The following is a 23,710-nucleotide window of genomic DNA, read 5'->3' as shown; positions in this document are numbered from 1 at the left end:
GCCTCTCTAAAAATGTGCAGTTTTGTCACGCAACACAATGCCACAGATGTCTCAAGTTTTGATGGAACATGCAATTGGCATGCTGACTGCAGGAATGTCCACCAGAGCTTTTGCCAGAGAACTTGTGTTTAGATCTCTACCATAAGCCGCCACTAACGTTGTTTTAGAGAATTTGGCAGTACTTCCAGCCGGCCTCACAACCACAGACCACGTGTAACCATGCCAACCTCCACATCCGGCTTCTTCACCTGCGGAATCGTCTGAAGGGTGGGGAAAAACTAATTCTGATTGTCTTGGCCTGGCTCCCCAGTGGGTGGGGAAAGACTGCTGTACTCAGAGAGATACAGGGAAGATACTGCAGTTCTCAGAGAGATACAGGGAAGAGACTGCAGTACTCAGAGAGATACAGGGAAGAGACTGCAGTACTCAGAGAGATACAGTGAAGATACTGCAGTACTCAGAGAGATACAGGGAAGATACTGCAGTACTCAGAGAGATACAGGGAAGATACTGCAGTACTCAGAGAGATGTAGGGAAGAGACTGCAGTACTCAGAGAGATATAGGGAAGATACTGCAGTACTCAGAGAGATACAGGGAAGAGACTGCTGTACTCAGAGAGATACAGGGAAGATACTGCACTACTCAGAGAGATACAGGGAAGATACTGCAGTACTCAGAGAGATACAGGGAAGATACTGCAGTACTCAGAGAGATACAGGGAAGATACTGCAGTACTCAGAGAGATACAGGGAAGATACTGCAGTACTCAGAGAGATACAGGGAAGATACTGCAGTACTCAGAGAGATACAGTGAAGAGACTGCAGTACTCAGAGAGATACAGGGAAGAGACCGTAGTACTCAGAGAGATACAGGGAAGATACCGCAGTACTCAGAGAGATACAGGGAAGAGACTGCACCATGAGTACTCAGAAATGGCCATCTATTTATGTCTGTGTGGGCTGTCTGGAACTGTGGATGGGCTCAGCTAAACAGTAGCGTCCTCTAGTGGCTGACAATATGTACTACTGAAAATACGGAAAGAGATGGGATGTCAACAGTTGGATGTATTGACCACTATGGCCAGCAGATGGCGCTGCTAGCTAGCTGCTTTATATGGTCTCGGTAGAAAACATGCGTTTTGTTCAGTCTCGTGATTTTTGTGAAATATACTAACTGTCCTTTTGTCAAGTCTTCTTCATGACTGTTTGACTAACGTCTCTCTGTGACACTTCCTTCCAGATATAACGGCACCGTTTTAAAATGTTCTCTGTTGTCTAAAACTGTTTGTGAACATAAAGAAGATTAAGATTAAATGACTCAGTGCCTTGATGAGGCATATTCCTGTCTTACTTGTTTGTACTGATTCACACTTCCATATCATAGAATGCATGACTGAAGATTTCTTTTCACAATGTGTTTTATTGTGAGCTTCGTTCTTCTGTGTGTTTAATTGTGGTAATATTCCGTCTGATGAAATGCACAGTATAAACGAGCAGTGAGTATTAAAACGTGTGATTGTGTTTAACATTTAATCGACCTGTTGTATAAGACGATGCCACCAATGTACCAAGGAAAAAGTTTATTTTCAAAATGCTGTAACCACCATTTTTTTTTTTTTTTTTTACATTTAATTATTTTTTTTAAAAACCAGAAATGATTGTTTATGGGGTGCCTTCATGTGTGTGTGTAATATTACAGTTCTCAGACATGTCATTAATATATTTTAGTGTATTTTTTACAGAGCGCTATGTATCCAATGTTTAGCTGCAATGGACTGTTCGTATCTATCTTAAGATGAATGCCCTTACTGTTCACTTACTGTAAGTTACTCTGAATTAAAACAACTACATGTTTTACATACATATCACATATTACTCTATTGAATAAATAAAAATATGTATTTTTTATATAATTAAAAAAAATGATTTGTTACATTTGACTGTGTAAAACTTAGCAGTAGTACTTATTTCTCTGAGAGTGAGGCGGATAAGTATACAGTATTTTGCTAAAAAAACATTACTATTTGTCCCTCTGAAATGAAACCATGAAGTCATAGATTTTAAATAAATAAATATATATCTGCCATTGAACAAACCCCGCGCCATGATTAAATAGTGAAAACAAACACATCAATCTCTTCCAGTATTTCTATAAATAATCAAATCTCATTTACCAACATTTCTGAATACGGATATATAGCGTTTTGGAATGAGACTCTTCAACTAGACAGTGTCATTGGTGTTAACCTTCAAATATAATCCAGTTCCATGATTCAATTATATCTGGAGATATTTCAGTTTGGTTTGAACTCTAACCCCTAGAACACCTGAAATAGAAACAAATCTATTTAATCAACTCAAGCTCAATGTGCATCAAGTAGCTCAGAGAGAGAAAAAACATCTGGTAATGTAAAGATGGTGTAGATAGAATCAGAACAGTTCAGTAACGTAAAGATGGTGTAGATAGAATCAGAACATCCAGTAATGTAAAGATGGTGTAGATAGAATCAGAACCAGAAAGAATCAGAACATCCAGTAATGTGAAGATGGTGTAGATAGAATCAGAACATCCAGTAATGTAAAGATGGTGTAGATAGAATCAGAACCGTCCAGTAATGTAAAGATGGTGTAGATAGAATCAGAACATCCAGTAATGTAAAGATGGTGTAGATAGAATCAGAACATCCAGTAATGTAAAGATGTTGCAGATAGAATCAGAACATCCAGTAATGTAAAGATGGTGTAGATAGAATCAGAACATCCAGTAATGTAAAGATGTTGCAGATAGAATCAGAACATCCAGTAATGTAAAGATGGTGTAGATAGAATCAGAACATCCAGTAATGTAAAGATGGTGTAGATAGAATCAGAACATCCAGTAATGTAAAGATGGTGTAGATAGAATCAGAACATCCAGTAATGTAAAGATGGTGTAGATAGAATCAGAACCGTCCAGTAATGTAAAGATGGTGTAGATAGAATCAGAACATCCAGTAATGTAAAGATGGTGTAGATAGAATCAGAACATCCAGTAATGTAAAGATGGTGCAGATAGAATCAGAACCGTCCAGTAATGTAAAGATGGTGTAGATAGAATCAGAACATCCAGTAATGTAAAGATGGTGTAGATAGAATCAGAACATCCAGTAATGTAAAGATGGTGTAGATAGAATCAGAACATCCAGTAATGTAAAGATGGTGTAGATAGAATCAGAACATCCAGTAATGTAAAGATGGTGTAGATAGAATCAGAACCGTCCAGTAATGTAAAGATGGTGCAGATAGAATCAGAACAGTTCAGTAATGTAAAGATGGTGTAGATAGAATCAGAACCGTCCAGTAATGTAAAGATGGTGCAGATAGAATCAGAACAGTTCAGTAATGTAAAGATGGTGTAGATAGAATCAGAACATCCAGTAATGTAAAGATGGTGTAGATAGAATCAGAACCGTCCAGTAATGTAAAGATGGTGCAGATAGAATCAGAACAGTTCAGTAATGTAAAGATGGTGTAGATAGAATCAGAACATCCAGTAATGTAAAGATGGTGTAGATAGAATCAGAACCGTCCAGTAATGTAAAGATGGTGCAGATAGAATCAGAACATCCAGTAATGTAAAGATGGTGTAGATAGAATCAGAACCGTCCAGTAATGTAAAGATGGTGTAGATAGAATCAGAACATCCAGTAATGTAAAGATGGTGTAGATAGAATCAGAACATCCAGTAATGTAAAGATGGTGTAGATAGAATCAGAACATCCAGTAATGTAAAGATGGTGTAGATAGAATCAGAACATCCAGTAATGTAAAGATGGTGCAGATAGAATCAGAACATCCAGTAATGTAAAGATGGTGCAGATAGAATCAGAACATCCAGTAATGTAAAGATGGTGTAGATAGAATCAGAACATCCAGTAATGTAAAGATGGTGCAGATAGAATCAGAACATCCAGTAATGTAAAGATGGTGTAGATAGAATCAGAACATCCAGTAATGTAAAGATGGTGCAGATAGAATCAGAACATCCAGTAATGTAAAGATGGTGTAGATAGAATCAGAACATCCAGTAATGTAAAGATGGTGTAGATAGAATCAGAACATCCAGTAATGTAAAGATGGTGTAGATAGAATCAGAACATCCAGTAATGTAAAGATGGTGTAGATAGAATCAGAACATCCAGTAATGTAAAGATGGTGTAGATAGAATCAGAACATTCAGTAATGTAAAGATGGTGTAGATAGAATCAGAACCGTCCAGTAATGTAAAGATGTGTAGATAGAATCAGAACATCCAGTAATGTAAAGATGGTGTAGATAGAATCAGAACATCCAGTAATGTAAAGATGGTGTAGATAGAATCAGAACATCCAGTAATGTAAAGATGGTGTAGATAGAATCAGAACATCCAGTAATGTAAAGATGGTGTAGATAGAATCAGAACATCCAGTAATGTAAAGATGGTGTAGATAGAATCAGAACATCCAGTAATGTAAAGATGGTGTAGATAGAATCAGAACCGTCCAGTAATGTAAAGATGGTGTAGATAGAATCAGAACCGTCCAGTAATGTAAAGATGGTGTAGATAGAATCAGAACATCCAGTAATGTAAAGATGGTGTAGATAGAATCAGAACCGTCCAGTAATGTAAAGATGGTGTAGATAGAATCAGAACATCCAGTAATGTAAAGATGGTGTAGATAGAATCAGAACAGTTCAGTAATGTAAAGATGGTGTAGATAGAATCAGAACATCCAGTAATGTAAAGATGGTGTAGATAGAATCAGAACATCCAGTAATGTAAAGATGGTGTAGATAGAATCAGAACCGTCCAGTAATGTAAAGATGGTGTAGATAGAATCAGAACATCCAGTAATGTAAAGATGGTGTAGATAGAATCAGAACATCCAGTAATGTAAAGATGGTGTAGATAGAATCAGAACCGTCCAGTAATGTAAAGATGGTGTAGATAGAATCAGAACATCCAGTAATGTAAAGATGGTGTAGATAGAATCAGAACATCCAGTAATGTAAAGATGGTGCAGATAGAATCAGAACATCCAGTAATGTAAAGATGGTGTAGATAGAATCAGAACATCCATTAATGTAAAGATGGTGCAGATAGAATCAGAACATCCAGTAATGTAAAGATGGTGTAGATAGAATCAGAACATCCAGTAATGTAAAGATGGTGTAGATAGAATCAGAACATCCAGTAATGTAAAGATGGTGCAGATAGAATCAGAACATCCAGTAATGTAAAGATGGTGTAGATAGAATCAGAACCGTCCAGTAATGTAAAGATGGTGTAGATAGAATCAGAACAGTTCAGTAATGTAAAGATGGTGTAGATAGAATCAGAACATCCAGTAATGTAAAGATGGTGTAGATAGAATCAGAACCATCCAGTAATGTAAAGATGGTGTAGATAGAATCAGAACATCCAGTAATGTAAAGATGGTGTAGATAGAATCAGAACATCCAGTAATGTAAAGATGGTGTAGATAGAATCAGAACATCCAGTAATGTAAAGATGGTGTAGATAGAATCAGAACATCCAGTAATGTAAAGATGTGTAGATAGAATCAGAACATCCAGTAATGTAAAGATGGTGTAGATAGAATCAGAACCAGAAAGAATCAGAACCGTCCAGTAATGTAAAGATGGTGCAGATAGAATCAGAACCATCCAGTAATGTAAAGATGGTGCAGATAGAATCAGAACATCCAGTAATGTAAAGATGGTGTAGATAGAATCAGAACATCCAGTAATGTAAAGATGGTGCAGATAGAATCAGAACATCCAGTAATGTAAAGATGGTGTAGATAGAATCAGAACATCCAGTAATGTACAGATTGTGCAGATAGAATCAGGGACATAATAGATTAGATGGAAGCATTTAGAGTGGACATGTTTTCATCTCTTCATTAAAAATTTCCAATATTCTCCAGGTTTTAGCTTGATTTTACCCTGCAGTGATGAAGTAATGTGATGTGATGCTCGTTTAATTTCAATCATATAACGTCTACATTTACGCTCTATAACAGGCCACCACTGAGCTACACGGTTCAAGTCATTCATTTGGAATCTACATAACTTGCACTTTATGATATAGTAAAGTTTATATTCATGTAAGAAAACCAAACACTGTAAGACTGTTCTGTCGTTTCAACTGTGTAACACTGTAAAAATGCACAGTCAAATACCTTAAATGTGTTTTAATGAATTAATGCTGGAGAATGCATTGAATTACAGGCAAAATGCTGTAAAATACTGTTTAACCCCTGTAAAAATGACTCTAACATACATAACACATCCTTTTTTAAGGGTCCTTACTACACCTTAACAAGTATTCTAGTTAATTGTAATAACTCATAGCTACATTGTAATAACAACATATAGAGGAGTAACAGCAAATGCTTGTTACAAACGGACTAGTTTCCACTTCAGTTTTTTAGTTTCTTCTCACCTGCATCCGATTCAGTAATAACCGTCACAAGGTTGTAATCTCTTGGGGACACATGCGCTGGGCGTCCAAGATTACAAAGGTTGGCGGCTCAAGGAGCTCTAATTATCTACCCGTGAATGAACACTCTTCAAAATCTCCACTCAATGTGGCTGTTAACACTGGTCCTCCAGTAACTTTACCATCTGGGTTGACTTGGTTGAATTTACAGAAACAGACCTCACTGGCTCCCAGAAACAGACCTCACTGGCCCCCAGAAACAGACCTCACTGGTCCCCAGAAACAGACCTCACTGGCCCCCAGAAACAGACCTCACTGGTCCCCAGAAACAGACCTCACTGGTCCCCAGAAACAGACCTCACTGGTCCCCAGAAACAGACCTCACTGGTCCCCAGAAACAGACCTCACTGGCCCCCAGAAACAGACCTCACTGGTCCCCAGAAACAGACCTCACTGGCCCCCAGAAACAGACCTCACTGGCACATCAGAAACAGACCTCACTGGTCCCCAGAAACAGACCTCACTGGACCCCAGAAACAGACCTCACTGGCCCCCAGAAACAGAACTCACTGGCCCCCAGAAACAGACCTCACTGTCCCCCAGAAACAGACCTCACTGGCCCTCCAGTAGGTTTACTACCTGGGTTGCCTCGGTTGAGTTTTCAGTTGGCTAACACCTATCAGGTGGGTTTTCAGTTGGCCAACACCTATCAGGTGGGTTTTCAGTTGGCTAACACCTATCAGGTGGGTTTTCAGTTGGCCAACACCTATCAGGTGGGTTTTCAGTTGGCTAACACCTATCAGGTGGGTTTTCAGTTGGCTAACACCTATCAGGTGGGTTTTCAGTTGGCTAACACCTATCAGGTGGGTTTTCAGTTGACCAACACCTATCAGGTGGGTTTTCAGTTGGCCAACACCTATCAGGTGGGTTTTCAGTTGGCTAACACCTATCAGGTGGGTTTTCAGTTGGCTATCACCTATCAGGTGGGTTTTCAGTTGACCAACACTTTTCAGGTGGTGTGTGCAGGCTGAAATATAATACCTTGGGATCAGAAACGTTAACATTTGTGACAAGAACAGTAAAATAAATGAGTTGTACCACTCTCTACCACTCTCAGCCCCGTAGCATTGTGTTCATACTGGTGTTATCTTGTATTAAATACCTTGTCCACGCATCTCAGCTCTCCTGCACCTGACTCCTTTCACCAGTTACCCACAGCCTTGTCCTTGGTGTGTTTTGCCCTGTAGTCACTGCCAGTTTGGAAGCCTTGTGTTAAGGTTTCTACAAATTATTCATACATATTTGGTGTATACAGTACACTGAACAAAAATATAAATGCAACATGTAAAGTGTTGGTTTCATGAGCTGAAACGAAAGATCCCAGAAATGTTCCATTCGCACAAAAAGCTTATTTCTCTCAAATTTTGTGCACAAATTTGTTTACATCCCTGTTAGTGACCATTTCTCCGTTGCCAAGATAATCCATCCACCTGACAGGTGTGGCATATCAAGAAACTGATTAAACAGCATGATCATTACACAGGTGCACCTTGTGCTGGGAACAATAAAAGGCCACTCTATAATGTGCAGTTTTTGTCACACAACACAAGGCCACAGATGTGTCGAGCTGTGCAGTTGGCATGTTGACTGCAGGAATGTCCCCCAGGGCTGTTGGACAATGTTCACTACAAGTTTAGATATCTTGCATGTTGACTGCAGGAATGTCCACCAGAGCTGTTGGACAATGTTCACTACAAGTTTAGATAGCTGGCATGTTGACTGCAGGAATGTCCCCCAGGGCTGTTGGACAATGTATACTACAGACATGTTACCCACTGAGCATGTTTGGGATGCTCTCGATCGAAGTGTACAACAGAGTGTTCCAGTTCCCGCCAATATCCAGCAACTTCACACAGCCATTGAAGAGGAGTGGGACAACATTCCAACAGGCCACAATTAACAGCCTGATCAACTCTATGTGAAGGTGATGTGTCACGCTGCATGAGGCAAATGGAGGTCACAACAGATACTGACTGGTTTTCTGATCCACGCCCCTACCTTTTTTTTAAAGGAAACTGTAATAAGTAAAATAGTGTCAAATACAACCACCCCTCCCCTCAGTGAATTTAATACATCCATTCATCCATTCATTCATTAATTCTTTACAATTATTGTAAAAAAGATTACAGTAAGACTAGCGATACTGTAAAACTGATGACGGTAACATGCTGTACTGTCAATATTCAGCATTATACTGGCAGCAGAGTTGGCAGCAAATTACGGTAATTATATAATACAGCACTGTTTTATCTTACTGTAAAAAAAATAAAATACAGCATCCCTGCTGTAAATCAAGAATACAGTATTAACCTGGCAACTCTGATGCCAGTATGTATAATGCTGTACATTTACAGGGGGAAAGTTTTACTGTGTAGCTTTGATAGAGTTGTTCTATCTTACTGTAAAAAAAATAAAAATACAGCAACCCTGCTGTAAATCAAGAATACAGTATTATTAACCTGGAAACTCTGATGCCAGGATAAGGCTGTAAATTTACAGGGGGAAAGTTTTACTGTGTAGCTGTGAAAGAGTTGAATCGATCCTGTTCAGTAATGGGACATGTGCCTGTCTGCCAGTCTTCTATATCCTTCTATGTCCTTTAAAACAGTTTTTCTTTTTACCTTTAAAAAAAAAAAACATAAAATCGTCTTAAAACATCTGCATAGCTTTTTTTATCATAATACTTCCCCTCAAAACCATTCCTCTCCTGTCCTCTTTCTCCATATGTACTCATTCAGCAGCAGGCTTTAAACTAAAGCCTTTATGGGGGGGGGGGGGGGGGGGGGGATTTCTGAGTAGTTGTCCTAAAGTAGATTTTTACGTCCCAAAATCGCCATTTATTAAATATCTTTCCATTAAAGAGCTGCTGCATTGGACGGTCTGTTCTGCTCTGCCCCGGTAGCTGTGGTCCATTAAGCCTGATTATAGAGAGGAAGAGAGAGAGAGGGAGAGGAGAGGAAGGGGGGGGGGGGGGTCTATGTGTCAACGTAGTGTGGTAGTGTAGTTAAGCTGTCATCTCTACTTCAGTAGATCCCTCCTTTCTGTACAACAGCACAAGAGAAGAGAAATCATAGAGGAGTCTGATCACAGGAGGAGACAGATCACAGGAGGAGACAGATCACAGAGGAGACAGAGGAGACAGATCACAGAGAAGACAGATCACAGAGAAGACAGATCACATAGGGGACAGATCACAGAGGAGACAGATCAGAGGAGGAGACAGATCAGAGGAGAAGACAGATCACAAAAGGAAACAGATCACAGAGGAGACAGAGAAGACAGATCACAGAGAAGACAGATCACAGGAGTCGAAAGATCACAGAGAAGACAGATCACAGAGAAGACAGATCACAGGAGAAGACAGATCACAGAGAAGACAGATCACAGAGGAGACAGATCACAGAGAAGACAGATCACAGAGGAGACAGATCAGAGGAGAAGACAGATCACAGAGGAGACAGATCACAGAGGAGACAGATCAGAGGAGAAGACAGATCACAGAGAAGACAGATCACATAGGAGACAGATCACAAAGAAAACCGATCACAGAGGAGACAGATCAGAGGAGAAGACAGATCACAAAAGGAAACAGATCACAGAGGAGACAGATCACAGAGAAGACCGATCACAGAGAAGACAGATCAGAGGAAGAGACAGATCAGAGGAGGAGACAGATCACAGGAGGAAACAGATCACAGGAGGAGACCCGGGAAGTTCTAGAACAGAACTGGAAGTCAAATTTCTCTGAGAGGTTGATTCCGTCAGTTCTACTCAGGTCAGAGTTCTGTGTTGGTCTTGACGTTAGCACAGTCATGGGGCTGTCAGTGGGTGACGGTCTGGAGGAAGCTCTGTAGGAGAGGTGGCAGCAGGACCAGTCATCATGGAGAAGAGGGGGAGCAGTGCTGGATCCTTCAGAAGGGCCTCCATCAAGAGAACCACGTCTGGGTCTCAGAAGGTAAGGATGGTGGTGGTCGTGGCGGTGGTCAGGTAGCAGTGGTGTGAGGCACCCAAGGGGGCACTAATGGACAAAGTCAATATCTTGGCATTATTTTGGTGTGTATCATGTATTGCGATACATGTCGTTTAAACATTTCAGTGGGCTCTGTCATGTATTTGAAGTGATCAACAGGTGATTATTGATTGGTCAGTTATTTTGAGGGGCTGAACCTGCAGGTCAAAGGTGTTGTCTTGGTTTGTTAAAGGAACGGGGTTGTTTCCTCTCTCCTCTTTAAAGGGATGTTTCTAGAAGTTTCCGTCGTTCGAACAGAAAGGATTTACACCGCTGGTGGGAGCTGTGTTCCCATGGTTACTGAGGCATTACTCTGTGACACACAGCTGTGTTTACTGTGTTCCCATGGTTACTGAGGCATTACTCTGTGACACACAGCTGTGTTTACTGTGTTCCCATGGTTACTGAGGCATTACTCTGTGACACACAGCTGTGTTTACTGTGTTCCCATGGTTACTGAGGCATTACTCTGTGACACACAGCTGTGTTTACTGTGTTCCCATGGTTACTGAGGCATTACTCTGTGACACACAGCTGTGTTTACTGTGTTACCATGGTTACTGAGGCATTACTCTGTGACAGACAGCTGTGTTTACTGTGTTCCCATGGTTACTGAGGCATTACTCTGTGACACACAGCTGTGTTTACTGTGTTCCCATGGTTACTGAGGCATTACTCTGTGACACACAGCTGTGTTTACTGTGTTCCCATGGTTACTGAGGCATTACTCTGTGACACACAGCTGTGTTTACTGTGTTCCCATGGTTACTGAGGCATTACTCTGTGACACACAGCTGTGTTTACTGTGTTCCCATGGTTACTGAGACATTACTCTGTGACACACAGCTGTGTTTCCTGTGTTCCCATGGTTACTGAGGCATTACTCTGTGACACACAGCTGTGTTTACTGTGTTCCCATGGTTACTGAGGCATTACTCTGTGACAGACAGCTGTGTTTACTGTGTTCCCATGGTTACTGAGGCATTACTCTGTGACACACAGCTGTGTTTACTGTGTTCCCATGGTTACTGAGGCATTACTCTGTGACAGACAGCTGTGTTTACTGTGTTCCCATGGTTACTGAGGCATTACTCTGTGACACACAGCTGTGTTTACTGTGTTCCCATGGTTACTGAGGCATTACTCTGTGACACACAGCTGTGTTTACTGTGTTCCCATGGTTACTGAGGCATTACTCTGTGACACACAGCTGTGTTTACTGTGTTACCATGGTTACTGAGGCATTACTCTGTGAAACACAGCTGTGTTTACTGTGTTACCATGGTTACTGAGGCATTACTCTGTGACACACAGCTGTGTTTCCTGTGTTCCCATGGTTACTGAGGCATTACTCTGTGACACACAGCTGTGTTTACTGTGTTACCATGGTTACTGAGGCATTACTCTGTGACACACAGCTGTGTTTCCTGTGTTCCCATGGTTACTGAGGCATTACTCTGTGACAGACAGCTGTGTTTACTGTGTTCCCATGGTTACTGAGGCATTACTCTGTGACACACAGCTGTGTTTACTGTGTTCCCATGGTTACTGAGTCATTACTCTGTGACACACAGCTGTGTTTACTGTGTTCCCATGGTTACTGAGGCATTACTCTGTGACACACAGCTGTGTTTACTGTGTTCCCATGGTTACTGAGGCATTACTCTGTGACACACAGCTGTGTTTACTGTGTTACCATGGTTACTGAGGCATTACTCTGTGACACACAGCTGTGTTTACTGTGTTCCCATGGTTACTGAGGCATTACTCTATGACACACAGCTGTGTTTACTGTGTTACCATGGTTACTGAGGCATTACTCTGTGACACACAGCTGTGTTTACTGTGTTCCCATGGTTACTGAGGCATTACTCTGTGACACACAGCTGTGTTTACTGTGTTACCATGGTTACTGAGGCATTACTCTGTGACACACAGCTGTGTTTACTGTGTTCCCATGGTTACTGAGGCATTACTCTGTGACACACAGCTGTGTTTACTGTGTTACCATGGTTACTGAGGCATTACTCTGTGACACACAGCTGTGTTTACTGTGTTCCCATGGTTACTGAGGCATTACTCTGTGACACACAGCTGTGTTTACTGTGTTACCATCGTTACTGAGGCATTACTCTGTGACACACAGCTGTGTTTACTGTGTTCCCATGGTTACTGAGGCATTACTCTGTGACACACAGCTGTGTTTACTGTGTTCCCATGGTTACTGAGGCATTACTCTGTGACACACAGCTGTGTTTACTGTGTTCCCATGGTTACTGAGGCATTACTCTGTGACACACAGCTGTGTTTCCTGTGTTCCCATGGTTACTGAGGCATTACTCTGTGACACACAGCTGTGTTTACTGTGTTACCATGGCTACTGAGGCATTACTCTGTGACACACAGCTGTGTTTACTGTGTTCCCATGGTTACTGAGGCATTACTCTGTGACACACAGCTGTGTTTACTGTGTTACCATGGTTACTGAGGCATTACTCTGTGACACACAGCTGTGTTTACTGTGTTACCATGGTTACTGAGGCATTACTCTGTGACACACAGCTGTGTTTACTGTGTTCCCATGGTTACTGAGGCATTACTCTGTGACACACAGCTGTGTTTGCTGTGCTCCCATGGTTACTGAGGCATTACTCTGTGACACACAGCTGTGTTTACTGTGTTCCCATGGTTACTGAGGCATTACTCTGTGACACACAGCTGTGTTTCCTGTGTTCCCATGGTTACTGAGGCATTACTCTGTGACACACAGCTGTGTTTCCTGTGTTCCCATGGTTACTGAGGCATTACTCTGTGACACACAGCTGTGTTTACTGTGTTCCCATGGTTACTGAGGCATTACTCTGTGACACACAGCTGTGTTTACTGTGTTCCCATGGTTACTGAGGCATTACTCTGTGACACACAGCTGTGTTTACTGTGTTCCCATGGTTTCTGAGGCATTACTCTGTGACACACAGCTGTGTTTACTGTGTTCCCATGGTTTCTGAGGCATTACTCTGTGACACACAGCTGTGTTTACTGTGTTCCCATGGTTACTGAGGCATTACTCTGTGACACACAGCTGTGTTTCCTGTGTTCCCATGGTTACTGAGGCATTACTCTGTGACAGACAGCTGTGTTTACTGTGTTCCCATGGTTTCTGAGGCATTACTCTGTGACAGACAGCTGTGTTTACTGTGTTCCCATGGTTACTGAGGCATTACTCTGTGACAGACAGCTGTGTTTACTGTGTTCCCATGGTTACTGAGGCATTACTCTGTGACACACAGCTGTGTCTACTGTGTTCCCATGGTTACTGAGGCATTACTCTGTGACACACAGCTGTGTTTACTGTGTTCCCATGGTTACTGAGGCATTACTCTGTGACACACAGCTGTGTTTACTGTGTTACCATGGTTACTGAGTCATTACTCTGTGACACACAGCTGTGTTTACTGTGTTCCCATGGTTACTGAGGCATTACTCTGTGACACACAGCTGTGTTTACTGTGTTCCCATGGTTACTGAGGCATTACTCTGTGACACACAGCTGTGTTTGCTGTGTTCCCATGGTTACTGAGGCATTACTCTGTGACAGACAGCTGTGTTTACTGTGTTCCCATGGTTACTGAGGCATTACTCTGTGACACACAGCTGTGTTTACTGTGTTCCCATGGTTAGTGAGGCATTACTCTGTGACACACAGCTGTGTTTACTGTGTTCCCATGGTTACTGAGGCATTACTCTGTGACACACAGCTGTGTTTACTGTGTTCCCATGGTTACTGAGGCATTACTCTGTGACACACAGCTGTGTTTACTGTGTTCCCATGGTTACTGAGGCATTACTCTGTGACACACAGCTGTGTTTACTGTGTTCCCATGGTTACTGAGGCATTACTCTGTGACAGACAGCTGTGTTTACTGTGTTCCCATGGTTACTGAGGCATTACTCTGTGACACACAGCTGTGTTTACTGTGTTACCATGGTTACTGAGGCATTACTCTGTGACAGACAGCTGTGTTTACTGTGTTCCCATGGTTACTGAGGCATTACTCTGTGACACACAGCTGTGTTTGCTGTGTTCCCATGGTTACTGAGGCATTACTCTGTGACACACAGCTGTGTTTACTGTGTTCCCATGGTTACTGAGGCATTACTCTGTGACACACAGCTGTGTTTACTGTGTTCCCATGGTTTCTGAGGCATTACTCTGTGACACACAGCTGTGTTTACTGTGTTCCCATGGTTACTGAGGCATTACTCTGTGACACACAGCTGTGTTTCCTGTGTTCCCATGGTTACTGAGGCATTACTCTGTGACAGACAGCTGTGTTTACTGTGTTCCCATGGTTTCTGAGGCATTACTCTGTGACAGACAGCTGTGTTTACTGTGTTCCCATGGTTACTGAGGCATTACTCTGTGACACACAGCTGTGTTTACTCTGTTCCGATGGTTACTGAGGCATTACTCTGTGACACACAGCTGTGTTTACTGTGTTACCATGGTTACTGAGGCATTACTCTGTGACATACAGCTGTGTTTACTGTGTTACCATGGTTACTGAGGCATTACTCTGTGACATACAGCTGTATTTATGGTGTTCCCATGGTTGCTGAGGCATTACTCTGTGATTAGCTTGGCTCCAACTGAGCATTTGGCTTTTCTCAAGCATCGCTTTGTACTCTAATTTATTGAATAAATGTGCTTTTTAAAAAACGTTTTTACACAATATGTAAAAAGGCATCTCATGCTATGTTTTTCTATTTGTTATATTATAAAGTGTTAGTCGTAAACATACAGTATATTTTCACATTCCATTCAATGCCTCATTGCCTGTATCCGCTACGGAGCCGCAGTCAAACGACCACCCCTCATCACTGTCAAACGCTCCCTAAAACACTTCTGCGAGCAGGCCTTTCTAATCGACCTGGCCCGGGTATCCTGGAAGGACATTGACCTCATCCCGTCAGTTGAGGATGCCTAGTCTTTCTTTAAAAGTAACTTCCTCACCATTTTAGATAAGCATGCTCCGTTCAAAAAATGCAGAACTAAGAACAGATATAGCCCCTGGTTCACTCCAGACCTGACTGCCCTCGACCAGCACAAAAACATCCTGTGGCGGACTGCGCTAACATCGAATAGTCCCCGCGATATGCAACTGTTCAGGGAAGTCAGGAACCAATACACACAGTCAGTCAGGAAAGCTAAAGCCAACTTCTTCAGGCAGAAGTTTGCATCCTGTAGCTCCAACTCCAAAAAGTTCTGGGACACTGTGAAGTCCATGGAGAACAAGAGCACCTCCTCCCAGCTGCCCACTGCACTGAGACTAGGTAACATGGTCACCACCGATAAATCCATGATTATCGAAAACTTCAACAAGCATTTCTCAACGGCTGGCCATGCCTTCCGCCTGGCTACTCCAACCTCGGACAACAGCTCCCCCCCCCCCGCAGCTACTCGCCCAAGCCTCTCCAGGTTCTCCTTTACCCAAATCCAGATAGCAGATGTCCTGAAAGAGCTGCAAAACCTGGACCCGTACAAATCAGCTGGGCTGGACAATCTGGACCCTCTATTCCTGAAACTATCCGCCGCCATTGTCGCAACCCCTATTACCAGCCTGTTCAACCTCTCTTTCATATCGTCTGAGATCCCCAAGGATTGGAAAGCTGCCGCAGTCATCCCCCTCTTCAAAGGGGGCGACACCCTGGACCCAAACTGTTACAGACCTATATCCATCCTGCCCTGCCTATCTAAGGTCTTCGAAAGCCAAGTCAACAAACAGGTCACTGACCATCTTGAATCCCACCGTACCTTCTCCGCTGTGCAATCTGGTTTCCGAGCCGGTCACGGGTGTACCTCAGCCACGCTCAAGGTACTAAACGATATCATAACCGCCATCGATAAAAGACAGTACTGTGCAGCCGTCTTCATAGACCTTGCCAAGGCTTTCGACTCTGTCAATCACCGTATTCTTATCGGCAGACTCAGTAGCCTCGGTTTTTCGGATGACTGCCTTGCCTGGTTCACCAATTACTTTGCAGACAGAGTTCAGTGTGTCAAATCGGAGGGCATGCTGTCCGGTCCTCTGGCAGTCTCTATGGGGGTGCCACAGGGTTCAATTCTCGGGCCGACTCTTTTCTCTGTATATATCAATGATGTTTCTCATGCTGCGGGCGATTCCCTGATCCACCTCTACGCAGACGACACCATTCTATATACTTCCGGCCCGTCCTTGGACACTGTGCTATCTAACCTCCAAACGAGCTTCAATGCCATACAGCACTCCTTCCGTGGCCTCCAACTGCTCTTAAACGCTAGTAAAACCAAATGCATGCTTTTCAACCGTTCGCTGCCTGCACCCGCACGCCTGACCAGCATCACCACCCTGGATGGTTCCGACCTTGAATATGTGGACATCTATAAGTACCTAGGTGTCTGGCTAGACTCTAAACTCTCCTTCCAGACCCATATCAAACATCTCCAATCGAAAATCAAATCAAGAGTCGGCTTTCTATTCCGCAACAAAGCCTCCTTCACTCACGCCGCCAAACTTACCCTAGTAAAACTGACTATCCTACCGATCCTCGACTTCGGCGACGTCATCTACAAAATTGCTTCCAACACTCTACTCAGCAAACTGGATGCAGTTTATCACAGTGCCATCCGTTTTGTCACTAAAGCACCTTATACCACCCACCACTGCGACTTGTATGCTCTAGTCGGCTGGCCCTCGCTACATATTCGTCGCCAGACCCACTGGCTCCAGGTCATCTACAAGTCCATGCTAGGTAAAGCTCCGCCTTATCTCAGTTCACTGGTTACGATGGCAACACCCATCCGTAGCACGCGCTCCAGCAGGTGTATCTCACTGATCATCCCTAAAGCCAACACCTCATTTGGCCGCCTTTCGTTCCAGTTCTCTGCTGCCTGTGACTGGAACGAATTGCAAAAATCGCTGAAGTTGGAGACTTTTATCTCCCTCACCAACTTCAAACATCTGCTATCTGAGCAGCTAACCGATCGCTGCAGCTGTACATAGTCTATTGGTAAATAGCCCACCCATTTTCACCTACCTCATCCCCATACTGTTTTTATTTATTTATTTTTATTTTTCTGCTCTTTTGCACACCAATATCTCTACCTGTACATAACCATCTGATCATTTATCACTCCAGTGTTAATCTGCATAATTGTAATTATTTGCCTACCTTCTCATGCCTTTTGCACACAATGTATATATAGACTCCCCTTTTTTCTACTGTGTTATTGACTTGTTAATTGTTTACTCCATGTGTAACTCTGTGTTGTCTGTTCACACTGCTATGCCTTATCTTGGCCAGGTCGCAGTTGTAAATGAGAACTTGTTCTCAACTAGCCTACCTGGTTAAATAAAGGTGAAATAAAATTTAAAAAAAACTTAGACTAAGTCATAACAGGCAGTCCAATTAGATACAATCAATAACTTAGGAGTATTTGAACAAACGTGGAGGACTAGAATGTTCTGGGGAGGATTGTTGGTAATGTGATCAAATGGAGATCCCCTGTGAGATCCCCCTAAATATAGAGCCCCTGAGAGATCCCCCCTAAATGGAGAGCCCCCTGTGAGATCCCCCTAAATGGAGCCCGCCTGTGAGATCCCCCTAGAGGTGACCCCCCCTCTGAGATCCCACTAAAGGCGATCCCCCCCTCTAAGATCCCCCTAAAGGTGACCCCCCCTCTGAGATCCCCCTAAAGGCGATCCCCCCCTCTAAGATCCCCCTAAAGGTGATTCCTCCTCTGAGATCCCCATAAAGGTGACTCCCCCCCTCTGAGATCCCCCTAAAGGTGACCCACCCCACCTCTGAGATCCCCCTAAATGTGACCCCCCCCCCCTCTGAGATCACCCTAAAGGTGATTCCCCCTCTGAGATCCCCCTAAAGGTGATTCCTCCTCTGAGATCCCCATAAAGGTGACTCCCCCACTCTGAGACCCCCCTAAAGGTGATCCCCACCTCTGAGATCCCGCTAAAGGTGACCCCCCCTCTGAGATCCCCCTAAAGGTGATTCCCCCTCTGAGATCCCCCTAAAGGCGATTCCCCCCCCCCCCCCCTCTGAGATCCCCCTAAAGGTGATCCCCACCTCTGAGATCCCCCTAAATGTGACCCCCCCCCCCTCTGAGATTCCCCTAAAGGTGATTCCCCCTCTGAGATCCCCATAAAGGTGATCCCCCCCTCTGAGATCCCCCTAAAGGTGACCCACCCCCCCTCTGAGATCCCCCTAAAGGCGCCCCCCTCCCTCTGAGATCCCCCTACAGGTGATCCCCACCTCTGAGATCCCCCTAAATGTGACCCCCCCCCCCCCCTGAGATCCCCCTAAAGGTGATTCCCCCTCTGAGATCCCTATAAAGGTGATCCCCCCTGTGAGATCCCCCTAAAGGTGACCCCCCCTCTGAGATCCCCCTAAAGGTGATTCCCCCCTCTGAGATCCCCCTAAAGGTGATCCCCCTCTGAGATCCCCCTAAAGGTATCCCCCTCTGAGATCCCCCTAAAGGTGATCCCCCTCTGAGATCCCCCTAAAGGTGACCCACCCCACCTCTGAGATCCCCCTAAAGGTAATCCCCTTCTGAGATCCCCCTAAAGGTGATCCCCCTCTGAGATCCCCCTAAAGGTGATCTCCCCTCTGAGATCCCCCTAAAGGTGACCCACCCCACCTTTGAGATCCCCCTAAAGGTCACCCACCCCCCCTCTGAGATCCCCCTAAAGGTGATTCCCCCTCTGAGATCCCCATAAAGGTGACCCCCACCCCCTCTGAGATCTCCCTAAAGGTGATCCCCCTCTGAGATCCCCCTAAAGGTGATCCCCCTCTGAGATCCCCCTAAAGGTGATCCCCCTCTGAGATCCCCCTAAAGGTGACCCACTCCACCTCTGAGATCCCCCTAAAGGTGTCCCACCCCCCCTCTGAGATCCCCCTAAAGGTGATTCCCCCTCTGAGATCCCCATAAAGGTGATCCCCCCCCTCTGAGATCCCCCTAAAGGTGACGCACCTCCCCCTCTGAGATCCCCCTAAAGGTGGCCTCCCCTCTGAGTTCCCCCTAACGGTGACCCCCCCCCCCCCCCCCCTCTGAGATCCCCCTAAAGGTGATTCCCCCTCTGAGATCCCCCTAAAGGTGATCCCCCTCTGAGATCCCCCTAAAGGTGATCCCCCTCTGAGATCCCCCTAAAGGTGATCCCCCTCTGAGATCCCCCTAAAGGTGACCCACCCCACCTCTGAGATCCCCCTAAAGGTGACCCACCCCCCCTCTGAGATTCTCCTGAAGGTGATCCCCCTCTGAGATCCCCCTAAAGGTGATCCTCCCCCTCTGAGATCCCCCCATAAAGGTGATCCCCCCCCCCCCCCTCTGAGAACCCCCTAAAGGTGATTCCCCCCTAGCTCGCTACAGAGAGAGAGACCAGACACAATGTCTACTATGAACGTCTTCTACTAATCATCGGTACAATGACGTCCACTTTTACACTTAGGCATTTATCAGATACAGATATGTTGTCTATATACAATGGCGTGCTGAAGCCAGTGGTGTCTGTAAACTACATATATTCTGCAGATAACTGACTTTAGCAGTACTCTCAGTGATACGGAGTCACTGGACCATCTATTCTGCAGATAACTGACTATAGCAGTACTCTCAGTGATATGGAGTCACTGGACCATCTATTCTGCAGATAACTGACTATAGCAGTACTCTCAGTGATATAGAGTCACTGGACCATCTATTCTGCAGATAACTGACTATAGCAGTACTCTCAGTGATATGGAGTCACTGGACCATCTATTCTGCAGATTACTGACTATAGCAGTACTCTCAGTGATATGGAGTCACCGAACCATCTATTCTGCAGATAACTGACTATAGCAGTACTCTCAGTGATACGGAGTCACTGAACCATCTATTCTGCAGATAACTGACTATAGCAGTACTCTCAGTGATACGGAGTCACCGAACCATCTATTCTGCAGATAACTGACTATAGCAGTACTCTCAGTGATACGGAGTCACCGAACCATCTATTCTGCAGATAACTGACTATAGCAGTACTCTCAGTGATACGGAGTCACCGAGCCATCTATTCTGCAGATAACTGACTATAGCAGTACTCTCAGTGATACGGAGTCACCGAACCATCTATTCTGCAGATAACTGACTATAGCAGTACTCTCAGTGATACAGAGTCACAGAGCCATCTATTCTGCAGATAACTGACTATAACAGTACTCTCAGTGATACGGAGTCACCGAGCCATCTATTCTGCAGATAACTGACTATAGCAGTACTCTCAGTGATACGGAGTCACAGGACCATCTATTCTGCAGATAACTGACTATAGCAGTACTCTCAGTGATACGGAGTCACCGAGCCATCTATTCTGCAGATAACTGACTATAGCAGTACTCTCAGTGATACGGAGTCACCGAGCCATCTATTCTGCAGATAACTGACTATAGCAGTACTCTCAGTGAAACGGAGTCACTGGACCATCAGGATGTGATTAGAGCGTTTAATCTGTGAGAACGGCTCTGTGAAGCCACCGGCAGGCAGCAACTAGCTCTAATCCCCAGGGCTTTTATTCTTTCTTATGTCATTCTCCTCTCATGTGATTACAACACATTACACTGTACACTTCAGGACAGGATTATAAACACATTACACTGTACACTTCAGGACAGGATTATAAACACAATACACTGTACACTTCAGGACAGGATTATAAACACAACACACTGTACACTTCAGGACAGGATTATAAACACATTACACTGTACACTTCAGGACAGGATTATAAACACAATACACTGTACACTTCAGGACAGGATTATAAACACAATACACTGTACACTTCAGGACAGGATTATAAACACAATACACTGTACACTTCAGGACAGGATTATAAACACAATACACTGTACACTTCAGGACAGGATTATAAACACAATACACTGTACACTTCAGGACAGGATTATAAACACAATACACTGTACACTTCAGGACAGGATTATAAACACAATACACTGTACACTTCAGGACAGGATTATAAACACATTACACTGTACACTTCAGGACAGGATTATAAACACAATACACTGTACACTTCAGGACAGGATTATAAACACAATACACTGTACACTTCAGGACAGGATTATAAACACAATACACTGTACACTTCAGGACAGGATTATAAACACAATACACTGTACACTTCAGGACAGGATTATAAACACAATACACTGTACACTTCAGGACAGGATTATAAACACAATACACTGTACACTTCAGGACAGGATTATAAACACAATACACTGTACACTTCAGGACAGGATTATAAACACAATACACTGTACACTTCAGGACAGGATTATAAACACAATACACTGTACACTTCAGGACAGGATTATAAACACATTACACTGTACACTTCAGGACAGGATTATAAACATAATACACTGTACACTTCAGGACAGGATTATAAACACAATACACTGTACACTTCAGGACAGGATTATAAACACAATACACTGTACACTTCAGGACAGGATTATAAACACAACACACTGTACACTTCAGGACAGGATTATAAACACATTACACTGTACACTTCAGGACAGGATTATAAACACAATACACTGTACACTTCAGGACAGGATTATAAACACAACACACTGTACACTTCAGGACAGGATTATAAACACAATACACTGTACACTTCAGGACAGGACTATAAACACAATACACTGTACACTTCAGGACAGGATTATAAACACAACACACTGTACACTTCAGGACAGGATTATAAACACATTACACTGTACACTTCAGGACAGGATTATAAACACAATACACTGTACACTTCAGGACAGGATTATAAACACAACACACTGTACACTTCAGGACAGGATTATAAACACATTACACTGTACACTTCAGGACAGGATTATAAACACAATACACTGTACACTTCAGGACAGGATTATAAACACATTACACTGTACACTTCAGGACAGGATTATAAACACAATACACTGTACACTTCAGGACAGGATCATAAACACAATACACTGTACACTTCAGGACAGGACTATAAAACACAATACACTGTACACTTCAGGACAGGACTATAAAACACAATACACTGTACACTTCAGGACAGGATTATAAACACATTACACTGTACACTTCAGGACAGGATTATAAACACAATACACTGTACACTTCAGGACAGGATTATAAACACAATACACTGTACACTTCAGGACAGGATTATAAACACAATACACTGTACACTTCAGGACAGGATTATAAACACAATACACTGTACACTTCAGGACAGGATTATAAACACAATACACTGTACACTTCAGGACAGGATTATAAACACAATACACTGTACACTTCAGGACAGGATTATAAACACAATACACTGTACACTTCAGGACAGGATTATAAACACAATACACTGTACACTTCAGGACAGGATTATAAACACAATACACTGTACACTTCAGGACAGGATTATAAACACAATACACTGTACACTTCAGGACAGGATTATAAACACAATACACTGTACACTTCAGGACAGGATTATAAACACATTACACTGTACACTTCAGGACAGGATTATAAACACAATACACTGTACACTTCAGGACAGGATTATAAACACAATACACTGTACACTTCAGGACAGGATTATAAACACAATACACTGTACACTTCAGGACAGGATTATAAACACAATACACTGTACACTTCAGGACAGGATTATAAACACAATACACTGTACACTTCAGGACAGGATTATAAACACATTACACTGTACACTTCAGGACAGGATTATAAACACAATACACTGTACACTTCAGGACAGGATTATAAACACAATACACTGTACACTTCAGGACAGGATTATAAACACAATACACTGTACACTTCAGGACAGGATTATAAACACAACACACTGTACACTTCAGGACAGGATTATAAACACAATACACTGTACACTTCAGGACAGGATTATAAACACAATACACTGTACACTTCAGGACAGGATTATAAACACAACACACTGTACACTTCAGGACAGGATTATAAACACAATACACTGTACACTTCAGGACAGGATTATAAACACAATACACTGTA

General features: G+C 43.2%; 1 protein-coding gene across 1 annotated transcript in view; it reads left to right on the top strand.

The window, feature by feature from the left end:
* The first annotated feature begins 10,404 nt into the window (after positions 1-10,404).
* LOC110500983 (transient receptor potential cation channel subfamily M member 1) overlaps positions 10,405-23,710 on the top strand; it is a 95,385-nt gene continuing 82,079 nt past the window's right edge. Inside the window, exons 1-10 of the mRNA XM_090221658.1 lie at positions 10,405-10,479; positions 18,362-18,427; positions 18,517-18,546; positions 18,644-18,706; positions 18,830-18,859; positions 18,981-19,010; positions 19,094-19,126; positions 19,212-19,277; positions 19,424-19,489; positions 19,766-19,831. Coding sequence (XP_090077784.1) covers positions 10,405-10,479; positions 18,362-18,427; positions 18,517-18,546; positions 18,644-18,706; positions 18,830-18,859; positions 18,981-19,010; positions 19,094-19,126; positions 19,212-19,277; positions 19,424-19,489; positions 19,766-19,831 — 525 coding nt within the window. The remainder of the gene's footprint in view (positions 10,480-18,361; positions 18,428-18,516; positions 18,547-18,643; positions 18,707-18,829; positions 18,860-18,980; positions 19,011-19,093; positions 19,127-19,211; positions 19,278-19,423; positions 19,490-19,765; positions 19,832-23,710) is intronic.

Source organism: Oncorhynchus mykiss, chromosome 26 (genome assembly GCF_057628025.1).
Source record: "Oncorhynchus mykiss isolate SJ-2025 chromosome 26, ASM5762802v1, whole genome shotgun sequence".
NCBI lineage: Eukaryota > Metazoa > Chordata > Actinopteri > Salmoniformes > Salmonidae > Oncorhynchus > Oncorhynchus mykiss.
Note: the sequence above shows the minus strand (reverse complement) of the source record. Positions and strands in the feature narration are given on the sequence as shown.